The sequence below is a fragment of the Hipposideros armiger genome, unplaced genomic scaffold (genome assembly GCF_001890085.2).
Source record: "Hipposideros armiger isolate ML-2016 unplaced genomic scaffold, ASM189008v1 scaffold_107, whole genome shotgun sequence".
NCBI classification, from domain to species: Eukaryota; Metazoa; Chordata; class Mammalia; order Chiroptera; family Hipposideridae; genus Hipposideros; species Hipposideros armiger.
Window position 1 is genome coordinate 2,530,715 of NW_017731457.1, and position 25,692 is coordinate 2,556,406.

General features: G+C 49.6%; 3 protein-coding genes across 4 annotated transcripts in view; 1 reads left to right on the top strand and 2 right to left on the bottom strand.

Annotated features, from left to right (window-relative positions):
- POR (cytochrome p450 oxidoreductase) overlaps window positions 1-4,042 on the top strand; it is an 80,102-nt gene extending 76,060 nt beyond the window's left edge. The window contains exons 8-14 of the mRNA XM_019646834.1: window positions 7-26; window positions 1,868-2,049; window positions 2,205-2,354; window positions 2,779-3,049; window positions 3,139-3,284; window positions 3,369-3,454; window positions 3,553-4,042. Of these exons, the coding sequence (XP_019502379.1) occupies window positions 7-26; window positions 1,868-2,049; window positions 2,205-2,354; window positions 2,779-3,049; window positions 3,139-3,284; window positions 3,369-3,454; window positions 3,553-3,697 (1,000 nt within the window). The 3' untranslated portion in view covers window positions 3,698-4,042. The remainder of the gene's footprint in view (window positions 1-6; window positions 27-1,867; window positions 2,050-2,204; window positions 2,355-2,778; window positions 3,050-3,138; window positions 3,285-3,368; window positions 3,455-3,552) is intronic.
- A 150-nt stretch (window positions 4,043-4,192) lies between these two features.
- On the bottom strand, window positions 4,193-10,437 carry TMEM120A (transmembrane protein 120A). Of its 2 annotated transcripts, none has more exons than XM_019646857.1 (12): window positions 10,242-10,437; window positions 8,475-8,593; window positions 8,157-8,273; window positions 6,105-6,164; window positions 5,779-5,874; window positions 5,611-5,700; window positions 5,337-5,402; window positions 5,172-5,233; window positions 4,975-5,067; window positions 4,772-4,836; window positions 4,603-4,671; window positions 4,193-4,526 (listed from the first exon to the last, which is right to left on the bottom strand). In XM_019646857.1, exons 1-12 carry the CDS (start codon window positions 10,320-10,322, stop codon window positions 4,413-4,415), a joined length of 1,032 nt encoding a protein of 343 aa, XP_019502402.1. In that variant the 5' UTR covers window positions 10,323-10,437; the 3' UTR covers window positions 4,193-4,412. The 2 variants fall into 2 exon arrangements, with proteins under 2 accessions (XP_019502402.1, XP_019502403.1); XM_019646858.1 differs by having other exon boundaries at window positions 4,432-4,526; window positions 4,975-5,090; window positions 10,242-10,421.
- A 129-nt stretch (window positions 10,438-10,566) lies between these two features.
- The window catches only part of STYXL1 (serine/threonine/tyrosine interacting like 1), a 54,029-nt gene continuing 38,903 nt past the window's right edge, over window positions 10,567-25,692 (bottom strand). The window contains exons 7-9 of the mRNA XM_019646835.1: window positions 20,444-20,541; window positions 18,699-18,811; window positions 10,567-12,073 (exon numbers count right to left, since the gene is read on the bottom strand). Coding sequence (XP_019502380.1) covers window positions 11,942-12,073; window positions 18,699-18,811; window positions 20,444-20,541 — 343 coding nt within the window. The 3' untranslated portion in view covers window positions 10,567-11,941. The remainder of the gene's footprint in view (window positions 12,074-18,698; window positions 18,812-20,443; window positions 20,542-25,692) is intronic.

Below are 25,692 nucleotides of genomic sequence, written 5' to 3' on the forward strand. Positions count from 1 at the left end.
TGTCATATCCCTGAACAACCTTGATGGTGAGTCCTGGTACCAAGGCCACCCTCCCTGCCTGCCTGGGCCTGAGGCAGCTGGCAGGCATGGGCCCCTTGGCAAGGCCTGCAGGTTGAGTTGCTTGGACCTGAAGCCCTGGTGCCCAAAAGGACCCTTATACCCAATATGTCACAGTTACGGGTTTTGAAACAAACTCGGGGGTGGGGGATCAAAAGTAGCTGTAGGGTCTGGCCCTCTGCCTTGGGGTTCCCTCCATTCCCTACTCTGGCATAGTTGCTTGAAGGAGGGAGGGGTACCTGGAGACAGAGCTGGCCCTGGCTGCCTGCCCATATCCCATGGGGAAGAGGGGACTGCAGGCCAGGGTACTGGTCCCCAGGCTTGGCTCCACCACAGCTGACCACTGAGGGCCTGGGGCTGCCCTCTCCCTGCTCCAGGGGCTGCATTCTCCTCCTATAAACTTTGGCATAAAAGTCAGCATCCCTAACAGTCCTTGGAGTCCATTCAGGGTTCTGAGTGCAGGAGGCACTAAATATGGTGCAGAGTTTTCCCAAGGCCCCGTGGTGCCAGCTGCACCTGCTGCTGCCCACTCTCGTCCTCAGTTACCCTAGCCTGGCCGCTTCTCCTCACCAGCTCCAAAGTCAGCCCTTAAGAGGAACAGCATGAAAGGGGGCTGATTTATATCAGAGTTCGTCATGCCAGCAACAGTGGACACGCCATCGGGTCTGTCTGCCATTCTGTGGGGCATGTCCCTATACCATCAGACAGGACCTCGCTGAGGGAGCCTGGTGCTCTCTCCCCAGGAGACTCTGAACCCTTGCAGGGGGCCTGTCACTGCCAAGAGCTGCTGAGAGGTGCAGAGGCTCAGAACTCCCCAAGGCAGACGGATGTGCAGCTTTAGAAAAGAAGCGCTCATCTCCCTACTCCCCCCCCACCACACACACACACACATAGTGTAAAGCCTGAGCCCTGTTTCTGAGCTCGGAACAGAGGGCTCTAAGGTGCTGGGAACACCCTCCTTTTTTATCTGGGTGCTGAATACACAGGATGTTCCGTTTGTGAAAATCCATCAAACTATACATGTATGACTTACAGATCATACTAAGGTCAAACCCCTCCAAAAATTAGACCTAAACCCCTAAGTGCTGACCCCGCCCTGGGCCAGGCCCTCAGCCCTGTGGGCAGTTCTGCAGAGGCTCAGCAGCGCACAGGCATAAACGGCCTCGCCGTCTCGCCTCTAAGAAGTGGAGCTCCTTCTCGGCTGTTCCCAGGCTGGGTCCTGGACTGGGCCCTGCTCGCGCCTGACTGGGGGAGGAGGTGTGTAAAGCTGGCTTGGTGACTGGCAGCAGCAGACAGCTGCAGCAAGGGCTGGCAGTGGGGCCTGTGCCAGTGGCTACACCTGGAGCACAGGATGCTGCCCCAAGAGCTCAGCCATGTGCCCTATAAGCAGACCGCCAGGAGTGTCTGAGCATCAACACTGACCTGGAGGTGGCCCTACGTCACGGGCAAAGCCCCAGCATTGGCATCTCATGGTCCTGAGCCTGGGGTTCCTACGGTCGACCGGGCCTAGCCCTCTGAGCTGCTCTCAGCGGGCAAAGGGCCCCTGCAGGGACTCAGACTCTGGTACAGTGGGGACAGTGAATGCCAGGTGTCCCCCAGCAAGGTCCCGCTTCTGACGAGGACTACCTGTGCGGCCTGAAGCGTAAGGCTGGCTGAACACCTGAGGCTCTGCCCCAGGGCCAAGGAAGCACCACAAAGATCTGGCCTTGCTTCCAGTGCCAACTGGGCTGCCTGCTTCCTACAGAGCAGCCTGCAGCTTCCTATGCCCCCACCCCGTGGCACCCATCTCCTGCCTTCTCTCTCCCTGCAGAGGAGTCCAACAAGAAGCACCCATTCCCCTGCCCCACCTCCTACCGCACGGCCCTCACCTACTACCTGGACATCACCAACCCGCCACGCACCAACGTGCTCTATGAGCTGGCCCAATTCGCCTCGGAGCCCTCAGAGCAGGAACAGCTGCGCAAGATGGCCTCCTCCTCTGGCGAGGGCAAGGTATACCTGCCATGCCCACCCCTCAGCCCTGGGCTGCACCCCCCAGGCCACCCCACCCAGCCACTCTCCAAGCGGCATGGGCCCAACTGCAACCCAGTGCCCTGCGCCACCACGCCCCCTCACGCCTGTCTCACCCTGTGTCCTGTCCTCCCCAGGAGGTGTACCTGAGCCAGGTGGTAGAAGCTCGGAGGCACATCCTGGCCATCCTGCAGGACTACCCGTCCCTGCGGCCCCCCATCGACCACCTGTGTGAGCTGCTGCCTAGGCTGCAGGCCCGTTACTACTCCATTGCTTCGTCTTCCAAGGTGGGGAGGCCCGGCCCGCTAACAGAAAGCATAGCCTTGGCTTCTCTGGGGTGCATGGGATCCCTGGGCATCGTCCTACTGTCCCAAACACGCGGGGCAGTTCGCTCAAGAGTCCCCAGGCAGTGTATCTATTGGGTTGTTGGAAAAGTAATGACACATTTTTGCAACAAAAAACAGAAAAAATACATCATGACTTTTCCAACAACCGAACAGCATGCTGTGCTGTAAGACTGCGCACTGCTCACAGCCCTGGTGCAGAGAGCCAGTCAGACCTGCCTGAAAGGGACCTTTGAGGTTTGGGCACCACAAAGGGTATGGAGGCCCTGAGCAGGGATCCCATACTGAGGCGGCTCAGGTGACGGAAGGCGCCTTGGGCACAGCTGCCACACTCACTCCTACCTCTCCCCTCCCCCCTCCCCTCCAGGTCCACCCCAACTCTGTGCACATCTGTGCTGTGGCTGTGGAGTATGAAACCAAGTCTGGCCGCATCAACAAGGGTGTGGCCACCAGCTGGCTGCGGGCTAAGGAGCCCGCGGGGGAGAATGGCCGCCGGGCTCTGGTGCCCATGTATGTGCGAAAGTCCCAGTTCCGCCTGCCCTTCAAGGCCACCACACCGGTCATCATGGTGGGCCCTGGCACTGGGGTCGCCCCCTTCATTGGCTTCATCCAGGAGCGGGCCTGGCTGCAGCAGCAGGGTAAGTGTATGGGCCTGGGCTGGGGCTAGGGCTGGCGCAGGGGTGGGGACTAGATGGGGTTCCACACTCACCCGGCCAATCCCCCCCAGGCAAGGAGGTGGGGGAGACGCTGCTGTACTATGGCTGCCGCCGCTCTGACGAGGACTACCTGTACCGGGAGGAGCTGGCCCAGTTCCACAAGGAGGGCGCCCTCACCCAGCTCAACGTGGCCTTCTCCCGAGAGCAGCCCCAGAAGGTGAGGCCAGGGACAGGCTGATGTGGCGGGGGAGGAGGGCGCTGTGGGACGGGCCTCCTCACAGGCACCACCCTCTGCCCTCAGGTCTACGTCCAGCACTTACTGAAACGGGACAAGGAGCACCTGTGGAAGCTGATCCACGAGGGCGGTGCCCACATCTATGTCTGCGGGTAAGTGACGGCAGAGGAGAGAAGGGTGAGGCCCTGCCTGACCTGGGAGGAGGGGGACCCTTGCCCGGCCCCCAGTGCCACGTCCTTCCTCCCCCCAGGGATGCTCGGAACATGGCGAGGGACGTGCAGAACACCTTCTACGACATTGTGGCCGAGCTGGGGTCCATGGAGCACACCCAGGCCGTGGACTACATCAAGAAGCTTATGACCAAGGGCCGCTACTCCCTGGATGTGTGGAGCTAGGAGCGGCCCAGCCCTGCCCTCGTGCCCTGCAGACTTGCTTCCCCATATAATCACCTCCCTCCCTCTTCTGCTAGTCTCCTGGGTGGGTTCTGCTGGGCCTTGTCACAGGAGGCAGACCCAGTGACAAAGACTGCTCTAGGTCTGAGATGTGCCCTCCAGAGGCCCCGGCCACAGGGCACATAGCTAGGCGTGACCGGGCCCACACTTTGTGAACACCTCAGGCCCCCAGTGGCTGTACAGAAGGGGCCTTTCTCTCAGCTGAGCAGGAGCTTGGCCCCTCACATGATTTTCAATGAGTGTAAATAATTTTAACATCTGGTCCTTGGAATAAAGTTGTTTTCTGTATTTGCCTGATGATATTCTTTGAACAGATCTGGGGTCTCTACCTGGGTCTACTTAACTCAGATCCCAGAGAGCAACAGCTCACGAGTCCCATGAGCCCATGCAGTGGCAGCAGAGAACCACCTGCCCTCAGGACAATACACACTGAGCCACCTCTGTGCCTCCCTTCTTTTATTGAGGCCACTGGCCCCAGATCCCTGCAGGCTGGGACACAGGTCCAGTTCTTCTCCAGCATAGCCTTTGGGGCCCACAGAGCCCACAAAACCAAGGGAGAGCAGAAAAGACCCTCTTGGATGAGGGGAACACCCACCCCCTCAAACAACACATGTGTACAGAAGCCCCTTCCAGGCTGATGGCAGGGGAAGGCGCAGTCTCATTCTTTCTTGCTCCCGCGCCGCTGACAGTGGAATTTCTGGTGCACAACCCGCAGGGTGGTAAAGAAATTGCCAAGGAAGAGGAGGAGGAAAGGGAGGCCGCACATGAGCACCTGGGGGAAGAATCAGGGTGAGGACAGAGGCTGGATACTGGTCCTCCCAGCGTCCTTCCCAGGGGATCCAGCTCACCTGCCACTCTTTGCACTCAGGGTCCCGGGCCAGGCTGAACAACGTCAGCGCGTTAAAAAGCTGCCAGAACTGGGAGGGAGCAGGGTTTCCATTAGTAGAACACGGTCTCTGCTCGAGCCAGAAACGGGGGCTGGGCAGCCAGATGGACGGGGACACAGATATAACTTACATGTCCAAAGAAAAGAAAGGGCAGCAGGAAGGTGAGGCCCCGCCACATCCAGGACTGGAAGCCCTCTGCGGAGGAGAAGGGGCCAGGCACAGGATAACCAGGGACAAAAAGACACACCACTGCTCAGACCCAGCTCAAGAGCAAAGGAACTTTCCCCTCCCAGCTCCCCCGTCAGGACCACAGCGGGGGCCACACCGACTCACCCACAGTGAGGTCCATAGTGTGCCTCTCGCCCAGGGCCCGCAGCCGGTACAGACAGCCGCTCTGGTAGTAATACTGGAGGAACTGCACAAAGCCTGGAGGTGCGGGGGCATCAGGACTAATCTGGAGTCCCATGTCCTTTCCCCAGCCCTCCCCATGGGCAAGTCCCGAGCTAAGCAGGGACCTCTGAGACACTCACTCTGGTACATGGAGAAGGACAGGAATTGGTTCCGGAACTTCTGGTACATGAGGCCGTCGGGCCTAAGGCAGAAAGCAGAGGGAAGGGGTGGGGAGCTTGGGGATGCCGACTGTCCCTGTCCTAGCTCCCCACCCCAGGCCCTGGGAGCCAAGCTGTGCCACTCACCATGTCAGCATGACTCCCGACAGGAAAGTAGACACATAATGATGGAAAACCCACCAGCCTTTGATCCTGTATCAGGAAGCTGCTGTCACTCCTGTCCCCTCGGCTCCCAGGATTGGTGCTCCGGGACAGGGAGTGGGCTGAGATGAAAAGAAACCAGCACCCCAGCCCCATTCCTGCTTCTAGAGGGCCATGGCACCCCCTGCATCCTAGGGTGGCTCTAGTACCCCCTCCCCTGCCCCCCAGGAGCTGGGGTCAGGCCCTTGCCCTTGCCCACCGGGAGCCATTGTTGATGAGGATGCTCTCTCGGATGGTCAGGGTGCAGTAATACCAGACCAGCAGGAAGTTGAAGGCGGCATCTGTCACCCTGCGGAGGGGGACACAGGATTGGCACTGGATCCTATAGAAGGTACAGGGTCTGTCCCCTGAGCAGCAGGACACCCACCTGGAGTTGAGGAGGAAGCGGCACGTGAAGGAGATGAGGATGAGGATGATGGTGAGGTAGAGCTTGAACTTCTCGTACTCGTCTTTGTAGGCAAACCTGGGGTGGGCACACACCCACGGGACAGGCTGAGATGCTGGCAGGACCCACCCTCACCTCTGCCGGAGGAGGGAGGTGCCTACTCTGGACATACTTCCATGCATGGTATGGGCCAGCATGGGGGAGCAGCCCCTGAACCCCAAGGCTCAGCCAAGGCAGCTGAGACAGAGTAGAAAGGCCCCAGGAGGGTGGAGAGCAGAGCTGAGACCCCGCCCATGACAACCAATTACTTAGCCTGCTTGCTCAGGAGTGTCACGTTGACGTTGCCCAGCACCAGGCTCAGGTACAATCTAGGGGAGGGGGAGAGACTGGGTGAGGAGAGCCCACAACTGAGAGGGAAGCCAAAGGGCAAAGGGCACAGAGCCCCCAAGTGGGCCAGGCCAGTGTCTGGGTCACCACCCCCACTCAGCCTTCCTATGGCCTTGGCTAAGGGCTCTGACCTTGGGATGCTGCAGATAAGCTCCATGGGAAACACTGATGCCCAGCCTTTGTGCCTGCCTGCTCCCGAATCTTGCCAGGGTAAACCAAAAGCCCTTCCCTCCCTCATTGTCACCCATGCTCCCCCACCTCAGGGCCTCAAGGGCAGCCTAGCTCTCCCACGCCATGGAAGCCATGCCCACATCTCAGTTCACCCCTGTGGGCCTGGGCAGTAGACTTAACGCCTATGTACATGATAACCATCTGTCACCTACCCTATAGTTTTGGCTACTTCCGAGAACCTGCAGCCCCTAGTCCACTGCAGCAATCCACACCCACAACCAGGTCAGGACCTCTTCCCAACCCCAAATGGCTTCCTCGCTATGCTGGTTATATTCTGACCCCTAAGTGCCAAGCCTCCCCGCCCATGTCACCACACGGACCCACCCCTTCACTGAGGCTCCCAGGCCCTGCTGACCCTACTCCCCTTTCCAGAGCCAGCTAAGTCCCCAACCCCTCCTTCACATGTCAACCACTTTCCTGCCAACCCATAACTCCCAGCTCCTGGCACTGCCACACACCCACCAGCTAAGCTCATCTTGTCCTCTGCCAAAGAAACTTCAAAAGGTGACCAGAGTCACAATTGTGTACTAAGCAGCTGCACCCACACATGAGCTCTTGTTCATACTCAAGCCATGTGGACAGGCTCAGAGTGGTTAAGAAACTTGCCCAAGGCTGCAAAGAGATTAAGGGGCACAGTGGGGACTTGGACCAGGCTGCCAGGCCTCTCAGAGCCACCACCAGCAGTGGCCTCGACAAACCCTCTCTCCCAAACCCTTCATCCTGTCTTTCCTCCTGGCAGCTGATCTCTCCCCTGCCCGGTCACACTCATCTCTGTGCCCCTTCCCATCCCAAACCACAGGGGCCCAAGCCCAGCCCTCCCCATCTCCCCAGGGGTTTCCCTCCATTACTTAGTGCCCCTTTTCTGTTTATCTCCCCTCTGCTGGCCCCACCTCTCAGCAGGCAGATATGCTTACATCTGTCCTGTGTACAAAGTTACACATACACCCAAACAAAAGCCGCCCTCAACGCTCACGCTGTGTTCTAGGTACTAGTTTCTTTCACTCACAGCCAAGCTTCTGAAGTGTGACCTAAACTTGGCTGTCTCCGCAGCTCTTTTGTCATCCCCAATATCAACTTCCACCCATGCTGTCCTGTGAAGGTCACCCTGACTTCCAGGAACCATTTCCCCTTCATTACGGCATTTGCACCCCCCCCCCAGCCATCTGATCTGAGGCTGCTGGCCACTCCTTCCCTTGCTCCTTCCCTCGCCTTCTGGGACACGCTCTCTCCCAGCTGTCTGGCTGCCTGCCATCTCTGAATGCTTTTTTTCACTCAGCCCACGGTTCTGCACAGTCCCTGCCCATCCTCCCCGGTGGTGGCAGTTCGTACTTGACTTGTCATTCTCCCCAGCCTACTAGGCCTGAGGTGAACTCTGCAGCCTGGCTCACCCTGTGGCTCATCAGAACCTCTCACTTCCCACCCCACCTGCTGTTGCTGCCTTCCTGGCTCAATCCTTTATCCTTTATGACTTGGCTCAGGCCTCACCAACTCCAGGAAGCCCTCTCCGACCTCCTGGGCTGGGTTAGGGGCCTCCCTTGCTTCCCTATTCCTTGTACTTCCACCACAAAGCACCCATCCTGGTGAGCTGTCACTGTCACTCAGCTGTCTCCCGTGAGGTAGGACTATGCTGACTGCTCAGCCCAGAGTGGGCCCAGGGCACATCTGCTGACCAAATGATTGAGCAGAGGAAGAGCCTCTCTCCCAGGAGTAACTGTGAACTGAATTTGGGGGAGGGGTCTCACCCATTCTTCTTGGGCAAATAGGACTCCATATCGAAGAAGAGGCCTTGGCGCTCCTTTATCTGGTTCTCCAGCTCCTGCGCAGCCTCCTCTGCCCCCACTGGAAGGGAGGGTTTGCATCTGCAGGTGGAACCACAGAAGTCAGAGTCAGAGCAGGAGGCCCCAGGTATCACGCTGACACTTGTGGGGCAGGAGGGTTAACGTGGTGCAGAAAGGGGAGCAGCCATGCCAGGAAGTCAGCACCAGCCCTCCATCCCACCAGGTCAGACACCCACCCCCAGACAGAGGCTGAGGGGGCATGGGGGGGTGGGGGGTCCTAACTTCTTCAGGCCAAGTGTTAGCTCCTGGAGCTGCTTCTTCTGCCGAGTGATGGAGCCGGTACAATTGCTCTGCAGCTTGGTCAGCTCCTCTAGCTTCAGGCGGTACAACCGGTGGGTCTCCTGGGGACCAGGTTGAAGAGAAGGGTCAGGCTGGTTGGGGGGCCATTTGGCCATAGCCTGCTGGGCTGGGGGTCAGGGCACACACTCTCCCAGAGCTACTTGGGAGGGTCTCAGCAGGAAAGGAGGCAGCCAGCTGTGCCAGCCCAGGGACCTCCCCAAGGCTACTCTCTCCCCGAGGCAGGCAAGGAAATTGTTTTTTTCCTGAAAGCCCAGAAACTCCCATGGCACCCCTCTCCCACAAACAGGCTAGTTACCTGAATATTTTTTGGTCTCAGGTCATCTACTAGTTGTTCCCACCCCTTTCTATCTCACCCCGTCTGGATTCTAGGCCCACAGGTCCATCTTCTGGACCGAGCAGGCTGCCCACCCCCGGCACTCTCAGATCCTCCTGCCTATCCAGCCTGCAAGTGCAGAGGAAGCTGGGGTTGTCCAAGATGGCTTCGGCTCTGGCACGCCCAGCATCTTCCTCCTGGGTTAAAGGTCATCAGGCTTCAGCCCTTGGACCTCCTGCTATAAGGCCAGCGCCATACCCCTCCCCCAGCATCATTGGGCCAAGGCTTCCCAGAGTACTTTGCCCTGGTGGGTGAAGTCTTGAGAAGCAACAGCCTGAAGACTGGGCAAAGGGCAATGTGAGGAGGTCAGGCAGGGTCTGAGGCCAGGACAGTGGTGGTCAGGTTGGGAGACTAGGTCTGCTCTGTTCAGGACTCTGGGGAGAAGCACTAATAGCAGTAGGCTTCATGGGGCCAGGGGACACCTAGGCTTCAACGCAGACAGGAAGGGGCTGGAACCAATCCAGGAGGGGCAAAGGTCTGATCAAGCACCCAGCTGGCCTGAGCTCTATTCTGTCTGGGTCTTGCTTCTCATACCCAGGAGGGGCTACCACACCCCATCAGAACTTCTCTGCCCACCCCCAGCCACCACCTCTCCTATCCAAAGCAGCCCAGCAGCCTCTTCCTCCCTGGCCTTCCCACGGAACAGCACAGTGGCCTATACAAGTCAGGTCCAGTCAATTCCTCCAGTGGCTTCCACTGGTCTAAGGCACACTCCAACCACCCTGGCCCGTGAAGCTCCTGCAGAATATGGCCCACCTACTTCTCCCCTCATTCTTTGCAGCAGCCACCACGGGCCTGTCTTCGTGGGCAGTGTCCTTCACTCTCGATCAGCACCATCCCGCTACAGGCCGGGGACTTCACCTAAACACCACTTCCCCCAGCCCAGGCCCGGCTGCCTCCCGGGCTGCTCCCGCGCAGCACTCAGCCCAGGCGGCGGGACAGCACCGCTCCGGTCCGGAGCCCGAGGCATGTTTGCTGAGTGGCTGACCCGACTGGGCCCGGCCGGCTCTGACTCAAGCGGCCACTCCCCTGAAGAAGACTGGGTTGGGGTCAGGCCTCTTTCCAAGCCCCTCGCCGGAGGGCCGAAGTCCGCCGGGCACAGTGGGGTCCCGCCGGGATCGTGGCAGCCGCTCGCACGAAGGGTGCCTCCGTCGGGCACTCAAGTGAGGCCGAGAGAAGGGTCCCTCGGGAGCGACACTAGGGTTCCCGACCCCTGACCCCGAGCTCCCCGGTGCCTAACACAAGGCTGTCCGACCCTTGACCCCGAGCCAAAGAGATGGGGCTCGGGACCAGTGGGCGCCTGCATTGACGCTCACCTGGATGCTCTGGAAGTCCTGCTGCAGCTCCTCCCAGTCCCGCAAGCAGTCGCCCAGCGGGCCCGGGGGCGTGTGATGCATGGCTGCCGGGCCCCGTGCCAGACGAGCGGAGGGTCGAGGACGCCGCCGTAACCCCGGCTGGCCGGAGGCACCTCAGCCTCCACCGCCTTCGTCCCCGTCCGCTTCCGGGCTCGCGCCGCCGCGACCACCAATGGGAAAAGGTCCTGGAGCAGCGAGCACGCTGGCCCCGCCTCTACCCGACCCAATCCAAGTCCGGGGCGGGGCCGGGGCCGGGGCCGGGGCGGGGCGGGGCCCAGCGCGCCCAGCACAGCTAGCCCCGCGACTCCCGGCCTGGACTAGGGCTGGGGCGGCAGCGGACCCTCGCTGGGCTCCACTGGTGGTGCCAATCGCGTGGTGCAGCCAGCAGTGTGACCTGGATCATCATGCTGGGAGTAAACCAAGGCCCAGGGAGGTGACACTTGCTTCAAACACTTTCATCTTTGGGAAGATGTACCTCAGCGGAGAGGGGATTCCGAACCTCCTCTCCATATTTACAGCAGTCTCCTTACTGTCTCCCTGCCTTTAGCTCACTGATACTGTCCCTTCACACAGCTACCAGACTGCCCTTCCTAAAATATGAGGCTAATCCCCACCATGTCCCCACTGAAAACTTCCCAGTGGTTCTGCCCTGCCTACCAGGAAGTCCCTAACGGACAGAGCCATGGCTCTGCAGCCATCCCAGGCTCATTTCCAGCTCAGATCCTGACTAAAGCCTGCGTTGCCTGAAAAGCCCTTACTCCTCCGACAAATCCCCACTCCTGGAGGTCTTGGGCTTCCGTTTGGGGTAGGAGAGACCTCCAACCCTCTGCAGAAAGTCCTAGGAGGTAAAATGGTGTTCATCTCTATGTCCCCAGCCCTGCCCAGGTGGCCCAGGAATATTTGCTGAATGAACATTGATGGACATCCTAAATTCCCCATCAGTCCCCTTGTCTGTGCCCTCTCCTGACTTCAGACTTGTTCTGCAGGCACTGCCAGAGCTCCAAAGCACATTCTGTGGAAAACCCCCTTTAAGACCTGAGGAATTTCTAGACACTTGGGTGTGGGGGATGGAAGGGGTAGGAATCTCCTCTTGGTAAACACAGCCATGCAGAAATGAGTGGGAAAACAGAAAGGAAATCGGTACAAGCAGTAAACCAGTGGAGTGGTGGGGAATGCTGGGACTGGGGATGAGGCACAGGTGTACCCTGTGCCAGAGGCCTCTTAGAGCTGTGGAGCCTGGGGCCTGGGCCTGGCACCTCTAGGACTGGGGGATCTCCACCCACTGGTGGGTATTGTGACACCCCCTGTGAACCAACACAGACAGCAAAACCCCTGGAGCTCCCCCCAGGCAACCTTCAAAGGATTCAAGTCATGGGGGTGCATGTGGGGCAGTTGCTCTGGCAGCCAGATGCTCTTTCAGAAGCAGCGTCAGGAGTGCAGTGGGGGTGATCCAGGAATGGGGGTTCTCACTAAGTCTGAGCAGAGTGCATCTGCTATGTGGCGTGAACAAGGAACCTGGGAAGAACCAATGTAGGAGGCTGACAAGAGGCTCCAGGTAGCAAAGACCTTTTTCCACAGCAACCTGGCTACACACCTTGGCCCACTAGCCACAAGAAGCGCCCAAGCAAGGTTTTTCAGGACCCATAGCTGGGCCACAGAGATCAGTAGAGTGGATCCGAGATATCTGTGATAAAGTCTCCGAGGACAATCTTCTCCCATGCCAACAGCTGGATCACCAAGCCCCGATTTGGATGCATGTTGTTTTTGCACTTCTTGACGTAGGCCCAGGACCTCTGTGAAATGCAAGGGGAGAAAACGGATTTCAGGATTGGACCTGGGCCCTTTCCTCTTAGATCAGAGCCAGCTCAAAAGGGAAGGGAGGTATTTGCCAGGGCCAGCAACGTGGCTTAAGGGCTGGACACAAACACGGCACATGTTAATACATTAGGGCAAAGGAATCATAGGAGCTGGCTTGGCCTTGAAGTCCCTCTGCACCTCTGCTTCTTAATATGGAGACAGTAACCATTCTTATTTCAGGTAGCTCCCGTGAAGGTTGAGACAAACATGCGAAACTTCCTGTGAGCAGGAGAGCACCATGCCCATGCCGGGCACATGATGCAGCCTCAACAAAGGTTTGTGTCATGAGTGGATAAATTAATAGAAAGGGGAAGAGAACTGTGGACAAATTCTCTGAAGAAGGAAAATCAAAACTGCCTTCTTTCAGGCATCTACCCTAAAATGCAGGAATGGTTACTACATGAAGGAAGGTGACAAGCTAGTTTCATGTGGATTGAGGACAGAGAAAAAAAGAAAAAGGCAAAAGCAGTGCCTTAACAAACTAGGAATAGAAGGAAACTACCTCAACATAATAAAGGTCACATATGAAAAACCCTCAGGTTACATCATACTCAATTGGTGAAAGTCTAAAAGCTTTTCCTTTCTTCAATCAGGAACAATGCAAGGATGCCCATTTTCACCACTTCTGTTCAACATTGTACTGGAAGTCCTAGCCAGTGCAATTGGGGGGGAAAAAAGCAAAAAGAAATAAAAGGTATCCAAACTGGAAAGGAAGAAGTAAAATTCTCTCTCTCTCTCTTTTTTTTTTTTTGCTGATGACATGTTCTTACATGTAGAAAACCTTAAAGATTCCACCAAAAATACTGTTAAACTAATAAATGAATTTAGCAAAGTTACAGGATACAAAATGAACACTCAAAATCAGTTGGCTATCTATATACTAACAATGAACAATCTGAAAAGGAAATTAAGAAAACAATTCCACTTACAATAGCATCAAAATGAATAAAATACTTAGGAATAAATTTAAATAAGGGGGTGAAAAACTTGTACCCCCCAAACTACAAAATGTTGCTGAAAGAAATTAAAGAAGACATAAATAAATGAAAAGACATCCCATTTACATGGATTGGAAGACTTAATATTGTTAAGATGTCAATACTACCCAAAATAATCTATAGATTTAATGTAATCTCTATCAAAACACCAACAGCATTTTTCACAGAAATAGAAAAATATATTCTATAATTCATATGGAATCTCAAGAGACTCCTGAATAGGCAAAACAATCATGGAAAAAGAAAAAGTTGGGGGCCTCACACTCCCTGATTTCAAACCTTCAAAGTTATAAAACTATAATAATCAAAACAGTGTGGTCCTGACATAAAGACAGATACTCAGACCAATGGAATAGAACAGACAGTCCAGAAATAAATCTTCATATATATGGTCAAATGATTTCAGTGAGGATGCCAAAGCCATTTAATGCAGAAAGGATGCCATTTTTAAAAACATTTTATGGGGGAACAGTGTGTTTTTCCAGGACCCATCAGCTCCAAGTCAAGTAGTTGCTTCAATCTAGTTGTGGAGGGCACAACTCAGTGGCCCATGTGGGGATCAAACTGGCAACCTTGGTGTTATGAACACTGTGCTCTAACCAACTGAGCTAACCAGCCACCCTCAGAAAGGACGCCTTTTCAACAAAAGGTGTTGCGAATACTGAATATGCACATGGAAAAGAATGAAGTTGGACCCTTACATTCCACCATGTACAAAAATTAACTCAAAATGATTGAAAACTTAAATATAAGAGCTAAAAGTATGAAACGCTTAGAAGAAAACATATAAAAGGAAAAGCTTTATGACATTGGAGTTGGTAATTATCTCTTGGATATGACACTAAAAGCGCAGCTGATGAAAAAAAATAGATAAATTGGACTACATCAAAGTTAAAAACCTTTATGCATCAAAAGACACAATCAACAGAGTGAAAAGGCAAGCCACAGAATGGGAGAAAACATTTGCAAATGATATACTTGCTTTATATCCAGATATATGTCCATATGTTAATATGAAGAATATAAGGAACTCCTAAAGCTCAACAACAACAAAAAACAACCAACCCAGTTAAAAAAATGGGCAAAGGACTTGAATATACATTTCTTCAAAAAAAATACACAAATAGCCAATAAGCACATGGGAAGATGATCAATATCACTAATCATTAGGGAAATGCAAATCAAAACAACAGTGAAATACCATCTTACACCCATTAAGGTGGCTACTATAAAAAAAACAGAAAACAAGTGTTGGCAAGGATGTGGAGAAATCACACAACCCTTGTGTACTGTTGGTAGAACGAATGTAAGATGGTACAGCCACTTTAGAAAACAATATGGAGATTCCTCAAAAAATTAAAAATAAGGGCCAGCCGAGTGGTTCAGTTGGTTAAGAGCTTGCTCAAGAGTTTGAGCTCTGAGCAACAGCGGTTTGATGCCCGGCCCGAGCTGAGCTGCTGCTGGATGGCTCAGCTAAAAAAAAAAAAAAATTATAAATAGAACTATTATATGATCCAGCAATTCTACTTCTGGGTATATAACCATAAGAATAGAAAGCAAGATCTCAAAGAGATATTTGCCCACCCATGTTCATAGCTGCATTATTCACAATAGCCAAAAGTGGAAGCAACCCAAGTGTCCATCGACAGATGAATGGGTAAACAAAATGTCATATATACAGTTGACCCTTTAACAATGCAAGGGTTAGGGGCTCCAACGCATGCAGTCAAAAGTTCACATATAACTTAAGTCAACCCTTTGTATAAATCAATTCCCAATAGCAGGTCAAAAATACAGTTGACACTTGCACAACACAGGTTTGAACTGCACAGGTCCACTTATATGTGGGGTTCAAATCTGTGTTGTTCAAGGATCAACTGTACACACAATGGAATTGTATTGTTCACAACAGACAAAAGGTGGAATAACCCAAGTGTCTTATCAACGATGAATGGATAAATAAAATGTGGCTCATACCTACAATCGTATGCATCTAACAAGGCATCAATATACTTGTATGTGAGGCCAAAACTGATGGAAATACAAGGAGAAACAGATGAATCCACTATTACAGTTGGGGACTTCATTCCCCCTATATCAGTAATGGACAGATCCAGCAGGCAGAAAACAAGTAAAGCCATAGCTGAACGCAACAGTACCATCAATCAACTGGATATAAGCTTCACCCCACAACAGTGGAATACACATTCTCCTCAAGCTCACATGGAACATTCACCAAGTTGAATGTTCAACTAAATCAGTCATCTAAGCTTCCATTTTAGGAAACTAAAAATAAAAGAGTAAATGACATCCAAAGCAGAAAATAAAATTTTAAAAAAAAATTGGAGCAGGAATCATGAAATTCAAAACAGGAAGTCAGTAGAAAAAAATCATTGAAATCAAAAGCTGGTTATTTGAAAAGATCAATAAAATTGATGACCCTCTAACAGGGCTAACTGAGAAGAGAGAAAATACAAATCACTGATATCAGAAATGAGAAATGGGACATCACCACAGATCCCATGGACATGAAAAGGTTAATAAAGGAATACTATGAACAACTCTATGCCCACATATAGGCTAGATGCAGTGGACCAATTCCTTGAAAGACACAATCTCCCAAAACTCATACAAGATCACACAACCTGAATATGCCTATATCTATTAAAGAAATAAATCAATAAAAAAAGTCTTCCAAAACAGAAAGCATCAGGCCAGATAGGTTCATTGGTGAATTCAGTCTTAAAAAAGAAGGAAACTCTGACACATGCTACAACATGGGATAAATCCTGAGGAAATTATGCTAAGTGAGATAGGCCCGTCACAAAAGGACAGATGCTATATGACTCCACTTATATGGGGTACCTAGAATAGTTAAACTCATAGAGACAAAGTGGAATGGTGGGCGCCAGGGTTGGGGGGAAAGGGGACTGTTCAATGGGTATAGAGTTTCAGTTTAAGAAGAGGAAAAAAGGTCTGGAGATTGGTTGTACAACAACATGAATTACTTAACACTACTGAACTGTACACTTAAAAATGGGTAAGACAATAAATTTTATGTTACATTTGTTTTGCTACAATTTTTAAAGAATTAAGGCACAGTGATGCCAGGGGTGAAGCTGTGCAGTTATAAGGTTTACTAAGTCCGTCCAGGTTAGGACAGACTCTCGAGGACCAAGCATAACCATAGCCTCACATACCCAACCACACACCCCATTTCCAACACACAAAACATCTGCTGGAACTCACAACACATGCAGCAGGCAGGAAGGACGGCCCTTATTCTGTCTACCGGGGGACAGAAAGGTGAAGAAGGGACACGCCCAGGTCACTCTTGGTAAGGAACAGGGCCTGGCCAGGGCCCCATTTTTCAGATTGCCAGGCCAGTGCTCCCCCTGCCACCTCAGGGCCCTGTTAAAAGTCCAGATTCTCCAGCTGGGTCACCTGTCTTTGAATTCCAGCTCTGCTATTTACAGCTGTGGAGCCTCAGGCAAGTTAGTCAGCCTCTATATGCCTCCTAAAAAGTGGGGATAATAACAGGCCATGGGGTCATTGTGTTCTTATTACACATAAAGTACTTAAAACAGCCCAGCCTGTGGGAAGCACTCTGCCAACGTTAGCTATGACTGCCTCAGGGGTTGGTTTTTTGTTTTTCTCTGAAGATCTATAAGGGACAAAGCTACTCCCAGCAGTTTAAAGGCAATGAAATTGATTTATTAAGGGCTTGCTGGTTCTGGGATCCTATGCAACCTGTGTCTGTGCTTTGAAAGCCCAGGACATGCCAGATTCTTCCCAGCTCACTACTTCGCCTCACTCTTGGTACCCAGAGTTGCTGAGCTGCAACCATCAGCCCAAGAAGCAGTATGCTGAGAGTGACCCACGTTCTTCTTTCCAGTCCTATGGGCTCTGTAACAGCTGAGCGGACAACACGCAGGTGACAGCTTCCCCAGTGCACCAAGGAAGGCCTTTCCCCCCAGGACCACACAGACAGTGGGAGGCAGACATGTCTCTCTGGATCCCAGGCAGCAGCAGAGCTCAGCGTAGATCAACCTGTGCCAGTGACCCAGGGGACGTGCTTGGTAGCAGGAAAAGCTGATGCCACACAGGACTCAGTCGGTCTAGAGAGGACCCAGCAAGGTCACCACGGCAGTGCTTCCTCCTGCAGCTCCGGGGGCTGCACAGCTTTTCTGGCCAAGAGTTACCTCGATGGCATCTCAAACAACAGGACTTCTCTGCAGATGAGAGGAAGATTGTTGCTCCAGGAAGGGAGTGCCAAGGTTCTCCTGAGAGTGGGACTGACCATTGCAACCATTTTTAGATGCACAGCTCAATGGTGTTGAGTACATTCACTATATTGTGCAACCATCGTCCATCTCTAGAATGTTTTCTTCTTCCCAAACTAGAACTCTATATTTATTAAACAACTCCCCATTTCTCCCTGCCTCTCAGCCTCTGGCAACCTCCATTCTTCTCTCTGTCTCTATGAAGGACTACTCCAGGTACGTCATATAATTGGAATCATACAGTATCTATCCTTCCGTGACTGGCTTGTTTCACTCAGCATAACGTCCTCAAGGCTCATCCATGTTGTAGCAGGTGTCAGAATTTAATTCCTTTTTAAGACTGAATAATATTACATTGTATGTTCATACCACATTTTGTTTATCCAATCATCTGCCAGTGGACACTTAGGTTACTTCTACTTGGCTATTGTGAATGATGCTGTTAATGAACATGGGTATACCAATATCTCTTTGAGTCCCTACTTTCACTTCTTTTGGGTGTATACCCAGAAATGAAATTGCTGGATATCCAAGACTCTCTCCAGCCATTTCACCCACAAAGAGCACACTGGGTCAACATCCACACACTGGCATTGGGCCCTGACCATGGTTATTCTTGGTCCCTCCCCTTCCTCCCAGCACACTCCTGCACAATTGTGGGAGTTCTTTAGGTCCTACCCGAGCCCTCTGACATCATGCACAAGCTGTGCCAGGCAAGTCTCCCTTGTCCCCTCTCCTTGGGGTAGGCCTGCCATCTAGTGCAATGGGCAGTGGGGAAGCCCTGCCCTGGGAGTCAGGAGCTCTGAGCTTCCACAGGGTTTGTTGTGATGGGTCCCTGCTTCCTTCTCCTCTCTGGGCCCTGCTCCCCTTAAGTGTAAAGGAATTGTTAGAGTGGGTGCCCGCTGAGGCCCTGCCAGCACGGCAATTCTACGACTCCAAGCAGCAGCCAAGATGTACCTCCCTTAGAGAACCATGAACAGACACTGGTGAACAGACTGACGGTAGTGGGGACACACCGAAAGTGCTGCCAGCTGCAGCCTTGCCCAGACTGTGTCCCTGGGCTTGCTCCATATGCCCAGCCTCAGGCTTCCAGCACCAACCGTTAGGACCTTACCACTGTGCCAGGTCAAGCCCTGGACTTGGAGCTTCTCTCCCTGATCTTCCTCCCTCTCATTCTCAAATTAGGGCCCCAAGGCATTGCGGGGCCCTGTCCCTCCTGGGTGCAGCTTGGACCCCATCTGGAGGAGGCTTTGGTCCGAGCTGGACCAGGGAATGCATACCTTTAAGCTCTGCTCATTCTGGTGCATAAGGTAGGCCAAGATGGCTGCACAGCTGCGACTGATGCCCAGGGTGGAAAATACCAGGATGACAGAGCCAAGCTGGAGGTGGATCTCTGCAAGAGGAAGGGTAGGTGGGGGGTCGTGTGCGGCTCCTTTCCCTGTGGACCTGAGTTACTGTAAGATGACTGGCCTCACTAGGTCCAAGAGTGGGCTCAGAACCAGCTCTTCATGTCCTAGGTAAGTCACATGACATCTCTAGGACACTATTTCATCATCAGGCAAACAGGGATCCTCAGACCTAATTGGCAGTTCAAGAGAATCACACAGGGACATTCAGCATTATCATGCAAAGCCCTTTTCTTGGTTCTCCAGGCTTCCAGACCAGGAAGGACTTCTACCAGTTGGCCTCCCCTGGTGGGGATGAGAGGATCGCCCCCCAAGGGCACTTGGGAACTGACAAAGGCAGCGAAGCCTGGGTATGAATCCTGGCTCTGCTAGTCAATGGTTGTAGGGTTTGGGTGTGTTACTCTAAACCACGGTTTCCTCAACTGGAAAATGGGATGACAGTATACTACCTACCTTGCAAGATTTTGTACTCTGCTTAGCCCAGTGGCTGGCACAGAAATGTCAGCTGTAATCATACCCAAAAATACCCCCAAGGCTGTGAGTCTCACCTAGTGAGGGGTGCAAAGGAAAGCTAAGCTGGCATCCTAAACTGGTCTGGTAATCCCCAACTACTGAAGATAAATATGCCAAATGCAAATCACAGACTGTCAGTACTGGAGAAGGACTCGGAGATGATTAAGGCCAAGGGCCTCATCATATGCATAAGGAAACCGAGGCACTGAGCAGTTAAGGACTGGCCCACAGCCACCCAGTGGGTGGGGCTGGAGAAGGGGCCTCTTTGTGCTATGGGGCTCTGTCATCCCATGGTGGGATACGCGGCAAGTCTATCTCAGCTCCTAGTTAAGTGATAGTTCCAACATCCTGGGCAAGGAAGTGGTGTTTAGGCCAAAATGTCCTTCTCTGGCCCCTTGTGCAGCAACTCAGGCTGGGGGCCGTGTGAGTGCCAAGCGGGCAGGCCTGGGGTCTGACCTGACTCAACTTTGCCGACTCCAGGGATCTTTGTCTCCTTGGGCAATCCTGAGCTCTGGGAATGACTGAAAAATCCAGCTGCAGTGAGATTAAGCAACTGGTGGGGGCACTGCTGTGTTTGGTGGGAGGACAGAGGGGCACTGGGCACACACACTGAAAATCAGGGAAGTCAGAGGCTTTGGAGTCTTCCTTCCACCAGCCCATGCTGACCAGACAAAAGAGTAGGGACAGAATGAGATACACCCCCAGGTTGCCAGAGCACAGTCCAGAGCAGGGCTCCATGAACACACGAGTATGCATGTACGGTAGGCCAGCAGCCTCATTTCAAAACAGGCCAACAGGTGCTGTGAGGCCAGGCCCCAAAGGGCCTAGTGGTCCAGCCAGAGCTGGGACTCAGTGCGCTCAGGCCACAGTCAGGAGCTCTAATTTGGCTTCACTGCCCATGTTACACGTGTGGCTGCCCATGTTACTGAGGGCCCCAGAAAGATGGGCTTGTCCTAGGGGTTGTCCACACCAGGTTGGCACGCGCTGCCCCTTCTCTCCTGAGCACTGAGAGTCACAGTCAGGAATAGGTGTGTGGACGAAGTGCCACAGTCCCTCTGCCCCCTGGGCACAGGACAGTAGCCGCCTGGTTAGAGAATGCTCCTTACCAATGAAGTGACAGATATGGCGCAAAAAGGGGGAGATCTTAGCCTCCAGGGAGTCTTCTATCTGGATGTGCAGGAGCTTGTCTGCATCGCCTAGGAAACTAACAGAAGAAAAGCACAGGTAATCGGGCAGATTCACACAGAACATCCTGCGGTGTCCCCTCGTCCACAGCAGTGGGACCACGGGGAAGGGATGCTGAGTCAGCGACAGGTGATGTGGGCAAGGAACTAACCTCTCAGAAAAAAAGGACCTCCCTCAAAGGGGTAGGATATGGATTTTGCTAATTAATCTGTGTATTTATCTGCTTGGTACATAGTAAGTGCTCAATAAATGTGACAGTAATATTATTAATGAAACATGGTACTTGCCCAGAATATGGTGCAGATAATAAAATGAGGATGGGAAGAAATATGTCATGACCTTGGAGAATGAGCCTGCTATGTTACATGGAGAAAGCAACGTAAGAGGAATGGAGAGTGGCGAGGCTGCTGTTTAAGATAGGATGATCAGGGAAGGCTTTCCTGAGGTGGGACATTTGAGCTTAAAGGAGGGAACAAGCCAGGCAGTTATCGGAGGAAAGTGTTCCAGGTGGAGGAGAATGCACGTGCAAAGGCCCTGAGAGGCAGTATGTTTAGTGTATTTGGGAAACAACAGGGAAGTTAGAGTGGCTAGAGCTTTATGAGCACCGGGGAGAGAGGAGGGCGATGAGGTGTGTGGGATGTTTAATGACAGCATGCCTGCAAGGAGCTTGGCCCAGTGTCTGGCATGCAGTAAGCATTTGTGAAGAATATGGCCTGCTGATGACATTCAGCAGTGTGCAGAACACTGTGGCATGCAGAAAGTTTAGTAGATTCAGAAACATAGGCTGGTTTAGTTTCTGCATGAGTACTTCTTGTGACAAATAAAAGCACAATTCACCATCCATCCACCCATCCATCTTTTCATCTCCGTCCAGTCCTCTTTCCCTCCCCATCCATCCCTCCATGCCCATCCATCCATTCTTTCTTCAGACACTCAATGCCCATCGTTTGCACACCTAGGGAGGGAAGTCCCTAGTGGACACAAGAACCAAATAGGGCTCCTCCCAGCTTCAAGGAGATCCCAGTCTGATGGTGACAGGCTGATTCTAAAATGTATACGGAAATGCAAAGGAAACAACTTTAAAAAAGAAAAACAAGATTAGAGTACTCACACTAACCTGATTTCAAGATGGTTATAAAGCTCCAGTAATCAAGAATGTGGAATTGGTATAAAGAAAAACATAGATCAATGAAACAAAGTAAAGACTCCAGATATAATCCCACACAAATATGATCAATTGATTTTCAACAAAGGTATCAAAGCAATTCAACAGGAAAAGGATCATCTCTTCAAATGATTGCACATTTCCACATACAAAACAATGAACTTTGTTCCATATCTCTCACCATATACAAAAATTATTTCAAAATAGATCAAAACACGTGAAGGTTAAAATTATAAAACTTTTAGAAGAAACTACAGGAGAAAATCCTTGTCAACATTCAAGTGTCCATATATGCAGGGATCTGTGTTTGGACTCCATTTTGTTCCACTGGTTTATTTTTCTATGCTCTACCAGTATCACAATCCTTGCTTATACATGTCTAACCACTGTGCTGCAAACCCGAAACTAATATAAAATAATATTGAACGTCAACTGTAATTGAAAAATAATAAAATAAAATATAGAAAAAACACAATCCTTACTTGCTATGGTTTTTAAGTCTTGGTATCTAGTCAAGCAAGTTTTCCCACTTTTTCTTTAATATTCACTTATTTTTGCCCTTTGTATTTCCATATAAATTTTATAATTATTGTATCAACTTTTACACACCTATTGGAATTGTATTGGCATTATACTGAATCTATAGATCAACTGGGCAAGAATTAACATCTTTACAAAACTCATTCTTCTAATCCATAACCACAGTGTGTCCTCTGTCTATTCAGGTAATCTAACAATTCACAGTAATGCTGTACATTTTATGTGTAAAGATCTTAAACATCTTCATGGGTTATAATCTTAGGCATTTAATATTTTTGTGCTACTGTAAATCACATGTTTTTTAAATTTCAGTTTCTGCTTTTTATTTGTATACAGAAAAACAATTCATATTTGTATACTGATCTTATACCCAGCAATCTCATTTAAGTCTAATAATTTATCTGCAGATTGTTTTGACTTTTCTGTGTATACAATTATGTTGTCTTGGAAAAATAAAAGATTTTTTCCCTTTTGATTCCTATTTTCTTTCTTTTTCTTGCCATATTTGACCAGCTAGGACCTCTAGTACAATGCTACATAGGAGTGGTGATCCTGGCACCTTTGTCTTGTTCCCAAACTCAGAGGGAAAACTTTCAACACATCACCATTAAGTGTGATATTTGCAGCGGAGATTTTTGTAGGTTTTTGTTGTTGTTGTTGTTGTTTGTTTGTTTAATCAAATAAGTTCTCTTCTATTCCCAGTTTGCTAAGAGGTTTTTGTTGTTGTTGTTAATCATGAATGTATAGTGAATATTATCAAATGCTTTCACTGCATCTATTGAGATAATCCTGAGTTTTCCTCTATGTTATTAATACAATAAATTACATGAATTGATTTTTTAGATTCTAAAACACCTTTGTATCCTTGGAATAAACCAAACTTAGTCATCATGTGTTATCTCTGTCACATATCTCTCTATTCAGTGTGCTCATATTTTGTTTAGGATTTTTACATCTATGTTCGTGAAGAAAATTAGTGTATAATTTACCTAGTATTATAATGTCCTTGTCAGGTTATGAAATCAGAGTTATGCTGGTCTTATAAAACAAGTTGAAAATTGTTCCTCTTCTTTATTCTTTACAATAATTTAATATTGGCTTTATTTCTCCTTAAATATTAGGTAAAATTCACCACTGAAGCTATCTAGATCTGGAGTTTTCTCTATGAGAAATTTGCTTATTAGTTATTGACACTAATCAAATTTTCTATTTTGTCTGATGTCAGTTTTGATAGAGTAGGGTATGTATGGTACCGTTTTACAAATGATTATTTGGCCTTCACTTTTTTTTTTAATCAAATATATTCATTTTTTTAAAAAAGTATTTTGACTTTCTTGACCCTTTCTATTTTGTTTCCAGTTCAGTAACCTGCATTTATTATTCCTTCCTTCTTCTTTATTTGGGTTTAGTTTTTGCTGTTCCTTTGGCAATTTCTTAAGATGAATGTTTAACTAGTTGGTTTTTAGCCTTTCTTTTTTATATATATAATAAATGCATTTAAGACTATAAATTCCCCTCTAAACACAGCTTAACTACATTCCACAAGTTCTGATATATTTTCATTATCGTATAGTGGAAAATATTTCAAAATTTCCAAAAAATATTTCAAATATTTCAGGGCTGGCCAAGTGGCGCGATGGTTAAGAACTGGCTTGGGACGTCAGAGGGCCCCGGTTCGGATCCCACATATGAGGGCCAGTGACACTGCCCTTCACAGCTAAGATGCTGAACAACAGCTNTCTTTGCTGTGAAGTCCAATTTATCTAATAATAATATTGCCACTCAGAAGCTCTTTTTTTAAAAAAATTAGTCTTAGCCTGGAATATCTTATTCCATCCACTTTGTTTTAACCTATATTTGTCTTTAAATTTAAAGTACATTTCTTCTAGACAGCCTATAAACTGCATTTAATTGGAATATTTAGGCCATTTGCACTTTGATATGATTGAGTTTGAATCTATCATCTTGCTATTAGTTTTCTATTGGTCTCATCTCTTCATTGTTCCCTTTTTCCTATTTTTCTGCCTTCTTTTGAATTGAATTTTTATATGATTCCATTTTATCTCTCTTGTTATCTTATTAGTTATATCTCTTTGATTTATTTTTGTTTTGTTCTATTTATTGGTGGTTGCTTTAGAGTTTATAGGATACATCTTTTAACTGATTATGTTCTACCTTCAAGTGACATTATACCACTTCATGTAAACAGAGTAAGAACCTTACAAGTGTATGCTGCTATTTTTCCTCTTCCTGCCTTAGTAAATTGTGGGCATACATATTATTTCTACATGTGTTATAATCTTAAAATACATTATATTTTCTTTTTCTTTAAATAATCAATTATATTTTGAAGAGATTTAAAAACAAAGGGAATGGGTTTTTTACATAATTATCATTTCTGGTGATTTTCATTCTTTTTGTATAGATTCAGATTTCAATCTAGTGTTGTTTTCGTTTTGCCTAAAAGACATCCTTTACTTTTTTTTTTTGTAGGGCACACCTATTGATGATAGAGGGCAGTGTTACTGGCCCTCATGTGGGATCCGAACCGGGGCCCTGCTGCTCAGAGCTGGCATCCCAAGCCAGCTCTTAACCAATGTGACACTCAGCCGGCCCGATCTCTGGATTCTTGACTCTGTACATTCAACTCAGAAAGAAAAACAGGTCTTCATTGACCCCCTTACTATACTGTGACCTGTAAGCAATCGCCAAGAAATAAGGTGAATCGATTGTGAAGCTCCCTTCTCTCAGGAATCACTGTCCTATACTGTCTGTTGGCCATTGTCTGAAAACCCTTGTTTTAGATGTTTTTTCCGGTTTTTTGTGTTTTTTTTTTTTTCGTTTAAGGTGGGATTATAAATCTAGTCATGAGGATGGAGTCTCGGACAGAATTTACCAAAGAAGTCATATGGGCCTAGAGTTTTCTTTGTGAGAAATTATTTAACTATGAATTCAATTCATTAATATGAGGCTATTCTGATTATCTATTTCTTATTAAGTGAGCTTTGATAGCTTGAGTCTTACAAAGAATTTGTTCATTTAACCTAAATTTTCAAAAGTATTGGCATAGGGGTGGTTGTTTAGCTCAGTTAGTTAGAGAGCAGGTTCATAACACCAAGGTTGCTGGTTTGATCCCCACATAGGCCACTGAGATGCACCCTCCACAACTATATTGAAACAACTACTTGACTTGGAGCTGATGGTTCTGGAAAAATACTGTTCCACGCCCTCCCCAGCCCCCCCCCAAAAAAGCAATGGCTCAAAATACTTTTTTTGAGTTGCTCAAAATATTTTCTAGTTATTTTTATTTTTTATTAAAATTTTATTGATATCATTGTACAATCACATGAAATTATAAGAAATAATAGAGAGAGACCTCTTGTACACTTTCCCCAGTTTACCCAATGGTGACATTTGCAAAACTATAGTATAAAGGCATAACCAGGATATTGACACTGATACAAT